General features: G+C 46.9%; 1 protein-coding gene across 2 annotated transcripts; it reads left to right on the forward strand.

Annotated features, from left to right (window-relative positions):
* The first annotated feature begins 674 nt into the window (after positions 1–674).
* On the forward strand, positions 675–2,441 carry POU4F2 (POU class 4 homeobox 2). 2 transcript variants are annotated; one of them, XM_010597209.3, is made up of 3 exons: positions 681–767; positions 915–952; positions 1,394–2,441. In XM_010597209.3, exons 1-3 carry the CDS (start codon positions 681–683, stop codon positions 2,343–2,345), a joined length of 1,077 nt encoding a protein of 358 aa, XP_010595511.1. In that variant the 3' UTR covers positions 2,346–2,441. The 2 variants fall into 2 exon arrangements, with proteins under 2 accessions (XP_003417593.1, XP_010595511.1); XM_003417545.4 differs by having other exon boundaries at positions 675–956; positions 1,404–2,441.
* The last annotated feature ends 9,139 nt before the right edge of the window (positions 2,442–11,580 follow it).

Here is an 11,580-nt window from a genome sequence, read left to right on the forward strand (position 1 = left end):
ACTTAGGAGTTTCTTTTCTGGGAGAGGCTGGGATAGGGCGGAAGAAGCGGGAGGGGCTTTATGCCGGCCCCGAGGTAGTCACTTCCCGGCTGCTGAAGGGAGGTTCTGGCAAGCTGGGTGGAGCTGAGCAGGGGCGCGAGTGTAAGTGGGAGCTACGCAGCGCTAAGGAGGGGCGACACATCAGAGCGTGGGCGGGGGTAGGAAGCAGAGCAGAGGGTGCGGCGGGGGAGCGGAAGGCGGGGGCCGGGAGAGCAAAAAGGACCGAAGCCTGGGGGAATCCAAGAGGGAGAAGAGGCGACGGGAGAAACCCGACAGGATCCAGTGCTTCCTGGCAGGGGAGGGAGGAGGCGTGCGGGAGGGAGGGAAAGAGGGCGGGGGAGCGGGGGCAGGCGCGTGGAGAGGGGAGTATAATTCTGCGGCCGCGAGGCCCCCGGGCAGTTTCGGGCGGCAAGGTCTGCAGCCAGTCAAGCAGAGCCCGGCGACCGCTCAGACTGACGGCGGAGGCAGCGGAGTAGCACGCTACCAGGACTAAGCGCGCAGAGCCAGGAGGCGGCGGCGAGTGAGTGCAACTTTGCACGGCTCTTCCGTGCTCGGGCTTCAGCCCCGGGCTTCTCAAGAGGGTCTCTGCAGCCGGTGCCGGTGCGCTTCGGACGAGCGCGCGGGCGGTCAGGAAGATGATGATGATGTCCCTGAACAGTAAGCAGGCGTTCAGCATGCCGCACGGCGGCAGCCTGCACGTGGAGCCCAAGTACTCGGCACTTCACAGTGCCTCGCCCGGTTCCTCCGCGCCCGCGGCGCCCGCGGCCAGCTCCCCTAGCAACTCGAGCAATGCTGGCGGCGGTGGCGGCGGTAGCGGAGGTGGAGGCGGCAGGAGCAGCAGCGCCAGTAGCAGCGCCAGCAGCGGCGGCGGCGGGGGCTCCGAGGCGATGCGGAGAGCGTGTCTTCCAGCCCCACCGGTGCGTATTTCTGCATAATCACCGCTTAAAGGCACATTTTGACAGCCCCCTTTATCTGCTTGATGTTTTTTTCATGTCTGCACAGCAAATCACCCCACACCTCCAACCGGTTTCCCCCCTCTCCCTCTTATGTATTCAGCGGGTCTTGCCTTTCATATTAATTTTTATGACCTGGAATGTTGTTTGTGCGCGTGTTGTGTTGTGTTATGTCTGCGGGTCACTTTCTTCCTCCTCCTGCATTCTCAGTTTCTCCCGGTGACTTCCCTTCTTTGCTCCTCACTTTCAATTTTCAGGATTGTTATTACTATCATTTTTACGATTATTATTTTAACGTTCTGGGAATGCTGTAGGCGCGGCGGCGGTGTGGAGCGCCGGGCCGGGGCTTCCGGGGAGAGCACGCATAATTCCCTGCTGAGCGTAATGTGTGCCTTCTACTTGCAATTGCAGAGCAATATATTCGGCGGGCTGGATGAGAGTCTGCTGGCCCGCGCCGAGGCTCTGGCGGCCGTGGACATCGTCTCCCAGAGCAAGAGCCACCACCACCACCCGCCCCACCACAGCCCCTTCAAACCGGACGCCACCTACCACACGATGAACACCATCCCGTGCACGTCGGCCGCTTCCTCTTCGTCGGTGCCCATCTCGCACCCGTCCGCGCTAGCCGGCACGCACCACCACCACCACCACCATCACCACCACCACCACCAGCCGCACCAGGCACTCGAGGGCGAGCTGCTGGAGCACCTGAGCCCTGGGCTGGCCCTGGGCGCCATGGCAGGCCCCGACGGCACCGTGGTGTCCACGCCGGCGCACGCGCCGCACATGGCCACGATGAACCCCATGCACCAAGCAGCGCTCAGCATGGCCCACGCGCATGGGCTGCCCTCGCACATGGGCTGCATGAGCGACGTGGACGCCGACCCTCGGGACCTGGAGGCGTTCGCCGAGCGCTTCAAGCAGCGACGCATCAAGCTGGGGGTGACCCAGGCCGACGTGGGCTCCGCGTTGGCTAACCTCAAGATCCCCGGCGTGGGCTCGCTTAGTCAGAGCACCATCTGCAGGTTCGAGTCCCTCACGCTGTCGCACAACAACATGATCGCTCTCAAGCCCATCCTGCAAGCTTGGCTCGAGGAGGCCGAGAAGTCCCACCGCGAGAAGCTCACCAAACCTGAGCTCTTCAACGGCGCGGAGAAGAAGCGCAAGCGTACATCCATCGCGGCTCCCGAAAAGCGTTCGCTTGAAGCCTACTTTGCCATCCAGCCGCGGCCCTCCTCGGAGAAGATCGCTGCCATCGCGGAGAAGCTGGACCTTAAGAAAAACGTGGTGCGCGTCTGGTTCTGCAACCAGAGGCAGAAACAGAAAAGGATGAAATATTCCGCGGGCATTTAGGAGACCCTTGGCTTCTCCAGGGACGGTTCCCTCCGCGTCCTCTCTTTTTCCTCCCATCCCCTCCTGCCTCTTTTCTTTCCACTTTCGGCGAGCAGAAACAATTCCGGTAAATGTGAATCCAGAGAAAGTGAGGATTGGAGAGGGAGCGAACGAGCGAAACCCTGAGCCTGAGCCCCGCAAGAATGTGAAACGGTTTCTGAAAAGCAAGAAAAAACAAAAGAAGCGATTGGTCAATTTGTAGCAAAGTTGTCCCTTCAACCCCACCGGGAAAAGACACCTCGTCTTCATCAGAGAAAATCTGGAGCTGACTGTTTGCAGGAAGGCAAACGATACAGCCTTTTAAAAGGCCCCGAGAATGACCAAGTAAGATTTGTTTTTATTCTTAAAGACATCACCTTTGTTCAAGTTTAAAAGTACACTTTGCAGCTATTTTTCAGAAATAGAAATTGATTCAGGACTGAAACTTTAAACTAGAGTTGATGCTTAATGTGATAGAGACATCTCTAAAGTATTTTGAATTTTAAAAAAGATGGCAGATTTTCTGCATTTACACTGTATATTATATATATATATATATTTTTATTGTGGTTCTTACCCCCTTTTTCCTTCTCTGAAGTGTTAATGCTTAAGAAAGGAATTGCGCCTGCCGTGTTCACTGATCTTGAAAGCTATTACGTATTAGATTATTGCCCAGCAACCCTCTGTAAATTATTAATTTATCTCTCTAGCAACTCAATTTTGTGCACATTCTAATTAATTAAACTTCTTTAATCTTAAAAAAAGGGGGGGGGAACGTATGGCTAGTGAGCTTCAAAAATTTTTGTTTGACAAGTTTACTGAATTTTTACAGCTTTGCTCTTATACTGGGTTCCTTTGGCCCATATGTATATTCTCACTTTGAATGAAGATTGTTTTTTCTTTGCTTTTACTGGTAGTGTTCTGATTTGTGAGTCAACACTCAGTAATGGATGTCTTAATCGTGCAGACTTGATGCACTGTCTCAAGTATTGTTTACCTCGTTACATATTTAATGGGGATTCCTACATTGTCCACAATACACACGTACTCTCTCAGTCATCCTTACACACACACACACACACACACACACACACACACCCCTCTACTAGGAGAGAAGAAACAGTTGGAAACATGGCTATAATACTATAATGCATCATTTTCTAGCTTTAGGTACATTTGCCATTTGGTGTTTGCCCTTCCAGATTCTAAGATTTACCAAGGTATTTCAACACTTTCAGTTTTCAATTGCTTTGTTTGCTGCATTTTAACATTCACAGTAATCTTTTGGTTTTTCCTTTTGGAGGTTTGTTTGTAGAAAAACTAACCTGAATGATAAGAGAAACGGTGCACTGCTTGTAAATTCACATTGGTAGAATTCTTTTGGAACAAAAATAGTAGGTACACAATGACTGGTACCTTATCTATTGTAAATATTTCATTCAAAATGATGCACATATATTCTTACAAACTTTGCTGTATTGCCATTCTGTTTGAGGCTCTCTGAAGTCTTGAGTTCTGTATATGACCTGGTTTCTTGTTTTTGTTAATAGACGGTTTATTTACTATGGGAATGTATTATGTTATTTTCGGTGTTGTTTGACTGTCTTTCATTGGAGAAATGATTTTAACGTTTTATTGGCAAAGTATGCTGCTTTTTTTCATTAAAATGTGCTATTACAATTAAATGGCTTTAAAAACGTAATGTCGTTTAATCATTTATGTGGGACTTGTTTTGGTGGGAAATCTTTTAAGGTGGGAAGCGCGTTTTTGATGGTTAACTGAGAAGTGGTTGTTATCCAGGTCTGGTTTGGACTTAGTAAGAGGTGTTTCTCTGGAAAAGTATAAATGAACAGGGCTTATAATGGACTTTTAAAAGCTGGAGCTCATCTCCCAGGGTGCTTTGCTTTTCTGCCCAGTTAAGATCGTGGTACTTGGCTCCAGTTATCTCCCTCAGAGTGTATTCTCCAGATCTGCAGCCATTCTGAGCAGAGGTGTTGGATGGTAACAATTTATCCATTCCCTCCTAACTCCTATGAGTAAAAGGAAGACAGTGTCCTGCTCACTTTTTAGCAGCTCTGGGAAAAGTGTGGCAAGACCCAAAGCCTGGGTTATGAGAGTACAGTATCCTGGTTGGAGCCTAGGGGCTGGCCCATCATGGTTCTCAGTTCAGTCATCACTCCTGGAGAATGGTGCCCCAAGCCAGAGCAAGAAGCTCTTGGGTTAGGAAGAACCTTCCTTTTCTCTCCTGCATCCCCAAACACTTCTCATAATCTTTAGGGAAACTCGATTCCTGCATGAGGCAGAGTGGGGCTGAGAAGGAGATTCTGAGTGGTCAGAAGGAACAAATGTTTGTCCGCATTTGTGAGCCACCCAGATGCCAGAGTTGGTGGAGGTCTACCTAATGGGTGGTTTGGGACAAAGAAGTTTTGCTCATTGAATGCATAGGCTTTTCTTTTTCTGACTCTAGTCTAAAGAGACTTCCTCACCCAATTTAATAATTTTCAGACTCCCTACAAGAGTTGAACAACATACCAGGGTTTCAAAGTTTCTTAAGGAAAACTCTGGCCTAAGTATTTACATTATTAATGATGAGAACATCGTACTAACCCATAGATCAAATAAGAGGAAGGAACCAGGTCATACTCCAGGAGTAATTCTGCTAGACTGAGATGTGACCTCTGTAAAATGGAACTGTCTTGGGGTGTCTTATATCTGGGGGATGAGATTAGTAACTATTCCATAAGTCAATGAAAGTTATTTATAGTCATTCAAGTTGGGATTAAGTGTTGCTGGAAAACTGGTTATGATTTTCAGATATAACAAAAAGAGTTGTGAAAGTTGGGTAGTGGAAGGGTGGAGGTACATTTTTTTTCTACAACTGAAGTAAGCAAAATGCTTAAACAAAATCCATGCATTTGTTTAGATAATAATGGAATACATTGTGTAAGTGCCTAAAGAAATTTTGAAAATTGTAGGGATTTTAGAGAAATAATTGTGAGTTCAGGTATAGTGATATTGATGGTTTAGTCTTATTCCTACATTCTGGAGGCTGAAAGTCCCCCCTCTGGCTTTTCCTTCCTAAAGTCGTCTTTGTCAGCCTCCAGTCTCTCACTATGCGGGGTACGAATTTCAGCACCATGGATAGCAACCACCGGACTTAGCCTCGCTCTAACACATCTTTGTCTAAGCTGTTTCAGGGAGAGAACTTCCTGCTTGCTTACTTATTCCCCACCCACCCCAGAGTGGAGAAGATGAATGACCTGAACTGAATGTGTAACAGATCAGATTTGTTGATATAGAATGAAAATTATCTTCAATAAATAATATATGTGAGTGTTATTGAGGGAACCAAGGTATCTGTGTTAACAGAAAGGTGAGTTAGTTGGGTAGGGGCGGTGGGGGGAACAGGAGGAGAAAGACAAGCTTTTTAGTGTTCCTCTTTCTACAAATAGATGAGATCTTCAAATGAAGAGAGAAATCCTGCAGAAGTAATAAAAGTTTAGGATTATATTGAATAGAATTAAAATGTGTTCTTTTTGATAGATTTTGAGGTACATGACAGCTTGCATGCATGTCCAAAATTGTTGTGAGGAAAGTGACAGACCAGCAACTGTCTATTCAATAGTTGAAAGTGAAGGCCTATATTTACCCCTATTCACCAATAATTATTGTCTCCTGTGTTCCCCAGGCTTTTAAAACTATCATACTTTAAGTTCATCTTCTCTGGGTTATTACAAGGCCAAAGCAAACTCTGTTGCCTACAAGATAGGATTTTTTTTCCCCATTCTCAGAGCCTGCTAAAATGTGTTCATTTTGTGGGAAAAGGAAAATCTTAAAAAGAAATACATTCTGTAAGTATTTACTGATGACAGAAGAGAGACATACCAAAGAAATTTGGAGAGAAGAGGTTGGTCTTTGGAGAAGAAATTAAAGGTAAGAATAGAATGAACCATGTTAAAATTGTTGAGAAATATCCATTTGGTGTTGAGTTTCAAAATATTGCAGAGAATAAATAGCAAAATGTGGCTGAAAATCTTTGTCATATTAATTAAATCCATTGCATTCGTGACTCATTTCCTCATTTTTTTTCTCAAGGTCCACAGTTAACTTACTGACTTAGCGGCATACCTAGGTATCCTACATTTGATGTTTCAGAATAATGTAGTTTATTAAACAAACAAACTTCAAGCAAGATGATCAAATCTTTTTATTCATTGTGACCATCTGAATCCAGACTGGGATGAAGCAAGGGACTAACAGGAAGAATTATTTAAGCCCTGGTTGCCTGGTTGATATGTAAGTACTCTCTATCTCAAAACATTATAACATTACCCAGAAAGAATGAAATTTCCTTCAGATATTTGATATTAAATCAGTTGGTCAATTGTGTATCAGATTTTCATTGACACGTAATTTAGGGAAATAGGAAAAAGCAAATGAAATAGTTACATAAATATAATACTCTTTTTTTTCTTGAAAATGGATCTTAAATAATAAAGTGTAACTAAGTTTTTTTGCTACCAAGGACAGATCCTGGGACCTTTCTTTGCCAAGAGAATTGGCATTTTGCCAAAAAAACAGAGTTGGGGTAAAGCGCTTTGTTTTACATTTTAAATAAACCATTTTAATCTTTTGGGGGAAGCTCTTAATAAGATGCTGGAAAAGGCATTGAAAATTTCACTTCACTTTTAAAAGCATAGTGTTCAGAGGATGAAGCTCAAAATTTTCTAGGCAAGCCATGATAGTAAGTTTAGAAATTCGTCTTTGCAATTTTTTTGTGTGTGAAAACCGTTTACTCCTGTAGGTAAATGATCCTCACTGGAACTCAAAACTGTAGTTTGCTTTCCAGTTGGCCTCCCAGGGAGGGGCTGCAACAGAACGGGGGAAAAATAACTTGGATTGGTATCCTGATAGGACAAAAAGACAGACAAAGATTCTTGGATAGTTGTGAGGATTGTTCCTGAAGTCCACCTTTGTCAGGAGATAGATTTATGACAATAGGAAAGAAATCACTAAATTCCCCCTGCTTTACCCTTTTAAAGGAGCCATTCCCACTACTGAAAGACTATTATGAGTGAATTAATAAATTACACAGTGAATTATTAAATCCAGATAATTACGAGGAATAAGTAAGTAATCATTAGTTATCTCAGCTAATTACTGTGGGTCAGAGGCAGCCGGAATGTGAAATCCTCTGCGGGAATTGAAATTAACTTTGCACAGTGAGTCTCTCTGCTTGACATCCCCAGTCTGTAGGCACATGGCAGCTCCCCTGTGAGCCAGTCTTTTCTATTTAACTTGGAGAGAATAAAATAAAATTAAGTGGTGATGTGATAATAGGAAGCTGCTCAGAAAGCAAACTGTGGTTTTTATTCTGTGCTTTCAACGCCTGGAGATGAAAAGCTTTATTTACACCAGTTTCAAACAAAATTTAAAGCACCCTTGTTGAGATCGGCTCCCCAAACGAAAGTACACACGCGCACATATCTACGGTCCTCTGGTGTGACAGTCAGATTAGTAGCACATGAAGAAGGTTTCAAGAAGAACAAACGTTTGTTAGGGGTGTGTGTGTGTGTGTGTGTGTATGGGCAGAGGGATCAGGCTGCAGTGAGAAAGAAGGAAAATGAAAATGCTGCTTTTCGCTTTCATCCTTCACAGTGGAAAGGCTGTCGAAAAGTGCAGCCTGGTCTAATAATCTGTTTGTTTTGTTTGGGTAACAATATGCTTTCATCTTGCCACAGGAAGAACCAGCTTAGTGCAAATGTTGTCTCTCGTTGATCTTTCGCCAGATGCTTCAAGAGCTGATGTCATTTTTTTTCCCCATATAGCAGCACTTTCTGAAGCCAGCCTCCCTCCCCTCTCTCCCTCTGCTCCCACCAACCCCCCAGGCTTTCTCAAAGGGCAGAGAAGACAGCAAAACCTGGAGCCTGTTGGGGAGTGGAAAATGTATCTGTGTGATAATCTGATTGTGTGTATCACATGGCAAGGGATAGGCTGGAAGTAAGAAGAAAACTGCTGTTAATATATTAAAATGAGGGGGAAAATCTAAGAGCCCCTTTTTTATCAATTGCAATTAGATGGACAGTCTTTCCTCTCATTCCCTGCGCTAGTCTGGGATGATAATAAAAATTTAATGAAGCCTGGGACAAGCCGAGAGCTCTGTCTAGGGACCGTGGAATAGAATATTTTAACTGTACATTTATACCAAGTGTCTGGCTTCAAAGACGTGACTGCTTTTAATCTCGAATTAGAAAACCACAGACTTGAAATTAAATATTAGGTACCCTCGGATCCCCTTCCTTTCTGAAATATTGTCACGACTCTGTTTTCCTCCATTGCCCTGTAACACACATATCTTAGGTCTCCAATTACATTTCCGTGAATAATAGATGGCTTTGATAGGGTGCAGTATTCTGGTGCTTTTGTGTGTGTGTGTGTTTAAATAGAGTTAATGCAATATTAATTGGCTGTAGCTGTTATAAGAATGCACGGCCCCCTTTTCAGGAACAAATCGATGAGGTAGGGGTGTGGGCGAGAGCGAACGCGAAGGCTTTTCCCGGTCTAGATGGCTTCTTTGCAGAGGGGACCTGCTCGGAGCTTTGGGTAAGTGAAGAGTATCCTTGAGTTGGCGGCTGGGGCTGCTACCGCTCAGCGGCCTAGAGAGAGGACGACGGTTGGGGCGGAGGTAGCGAAAGGGAACAGTGAGAGGGAGAAGCCTGGCGTGGGGACAGCCGGCGGCCAGAGGCTTTCTTCCCTTTTGGAGGCGACTGGTTAGCGCCAGCCTGACCGGCTCCGGCGGCGAGGAGGAATCCAGATCTTTAATCCCACCCTCCGGCTCAACACCTAACACACTACACTGGCCGGCGTTGGGTTCCCTGCCTCCTAAATCCCCTCTCCTCTCCGCCAGTTCCAGGTGCGCGCTTGTGAGAACTGGACTAAAAGAGGGTGAGGGATAGAGTCCAAAGGGTTGGGGGTGGCGAGCAGAGCCGCCCCTCCGGCTCTGGACAAGCAGGTTCCGGCCCCGCGAGGCCTGGAGAGCCTGGGGGAGCAGGCGCCTTGCCAGGCGCGCAGCCGGGAACCCCGCAGGAAAGAGGCCCCGGCGCCTCGCCCCCTTGCGTTTTACTAATCACGTCTATTTAAATTCTAGCGCGGTCCGCCGCACTCTCCCCGGGAAAGCTCTGGAGAACTGGACCCATCAATTATTCTGAAAAAAAAAAAAAAATCCCAGACTACGTGAGGCTTCCAGCCTGCGGGAGGGAGGCGGGAGAGGAGGTGGCGAACCTAGCTTCTCTACCCTCTCCGCTCCTCTCCGCCACGTCCAAGGCAGATACCTCGGTGTTCACTTAACTTCAGGGCTCTGGGGCCCAAGGGATCTTGTGCACATTCTGAGGGTTAGCACTTCTGTGGACAGGGAAGGGAGGTGGTGGGGTAGGCTGCAGTCCTGTGCAGACAGATTAGGTAGATCCTCGTTTCCGTTACTACCCTCTTCTGCACCCCCCCCCCCCCACGTTTTGCCAGGTCCCTAGTGCAGGTCGAGTAGTTGAGGGTTGCTGGTCCTGAATCAGTCTCGCTTAGCCTTCCTTTGCTCCACGGTCTTGGGAGGATGAGGCCTTGGGGAGATTCTAGTTCAGAAGCTTTTTAGGAACCTCGATTTAAAGTTCTCTAGCAAGGACCCAACCCCCCATTCAGGCTCCAGGATGCCCCGAGGCCCAGCAGCTAACTGAGCGCGCAGCTGGGCGCACAAAAAAGAACGCCCTCGCTCTAAAGTCGCGAAGGCCGGTGAGCCTGGTTAGTAATTACTGACAACCCCCCCCCCCGCCTCACCCTCCCCCACCCTCACCCTGGGTTTCCAGCCATTACTCCAGCTGTCACTAGGCGTAAAGCAAGCGCCTTCCCGCCTCCCTTACCTCGACTTTGCTGGGGCTAGCAGAAGCCCTCCCGGAGTGCCTGGGTCGTGGTTCTTAAACATTGGTTATAATTTTTCATCAGTACAATGTTCTCTCTTTCCCCTAATCCCATTTTCTGGACCTTGTGGGCATATTCAAAGTCTTGTTTGTGTTTGTTGATCGGTGCACCCTTCCCCTCCCTCTCCCAGCCCCCCTTGAAGGGTAGCTCTTGTAGCTTCTAGGTCTCTTAATAACTTGAAAAAAATGAAAGCTATGTTCCCGATATTATTTGAAAGAAGTCAACTGGCTTCAGAAATTGTTGTAAGATACCAAAGTCTTCCTGTTAAACCAAGAGGGTTTGATTTTCTAAGTGATTAAAAAGTTTATATCAACACACTGCAACAATCGCACAGGGGACAGAGTTTGTATTCTCTGAAGGCTTGATGACTCTGGAGTTAGTGAGCTTACCGGGAAATGGAGGGTTACTACGCGCAAGGCCAGTGGGTTACTCTCCCAGTAGGCTACTAAAGCTTTGCTAAATTGCAGTCTGCATTTCTGTGTGTCTTGGAGGCTCACTGACTTCTAGAGACAGAGTAGGTCTTAGTTTGAAGGGTTATTGCGAGTGGATGGAAGTGGCGCTGAGGGGTGGTGGAATCCCTTTGCAAAAAGAGTCACTTTAAGCTCCAAATTCAACAGCAGTTCAGAGCCAATAAATGTAAGGGTAAGATTTCCTGGGAAGGCCCCAGACCCTTGCCTTAGAACACATATCTTTTCTGCTCCAGACCTGGTCTCTCAATTTCCTGGTTATAAACCAGTTGGCTCCTCCGTGTTGCAAGTGAGTAATTGGGAGTGGGGTGGAGGGGAAGATACCTCTTTCCATTGGTGAAGATGGTGGTCTGAGACTCAGATGCTCCCGCTCCTGCAGAGCGAAAACTGGGTTGCAAAGGCACTCTAAGAACCTGCCTGAGCCAAATTAGAGTGGAGAAGGCACACAGAGGGTCAGAGTACATCTGAGCCTTTGCGGACATGGCCTGAAGCCATAGAGTCACAAGAGATGTTGACCCAAGATCAGCCTCTTCAACTCTGGCATTTTCTTTGAAGCTTTTCATCCAGGTAACACATGCACACACATGCATACACACAAACACGCACACACACACACTCTTAAAGGAATGTCCACAAACCAACACACAGGCATACCCAGAGCCATACCCCGGGGCCAGCATGTCTTGGCGAAACTTCTCAAACTCTCTCAAAATCTCATTAGTCTGATGAAGACTTTTGCTTCACCTGGGGAGGTGCTTGAGACTCACCTCCGTGCACATCTTTTT

Source organism: Loxodonta africana, chromosome 13, assembly GCF_030014295.1.
Source record: "Loxodonta africana isolate mLoxAfr1 chromosome 13, mLoxAfr1.hap2, whole genome shotgun sequence".
Lineage (NCBI taxonomy): Eukaryota > Metazoa > Chordata > Mammalia > Proboscidea > Elephantidae > Loxodonta > Loxodonta africana.

What these genes read in the sequence shown, in the direction of transcription:
- POU4F2 (XM_003417545.4), top strand. Translation starts at nt 675, where the DNA reads ATGATGATGATGTCCCTGAACAGTAAGCAGGCGTTCAGCATGCCGCAC. An exon ending in CGTGTCTTCCAGCCCCACCG is followed by an intron (nt 957 to 1,403) that starts GTGCGTATTTCT and finishes TTGCAATTGCAG; the next exon opens with AGCAATATATTCGGCGGGCT.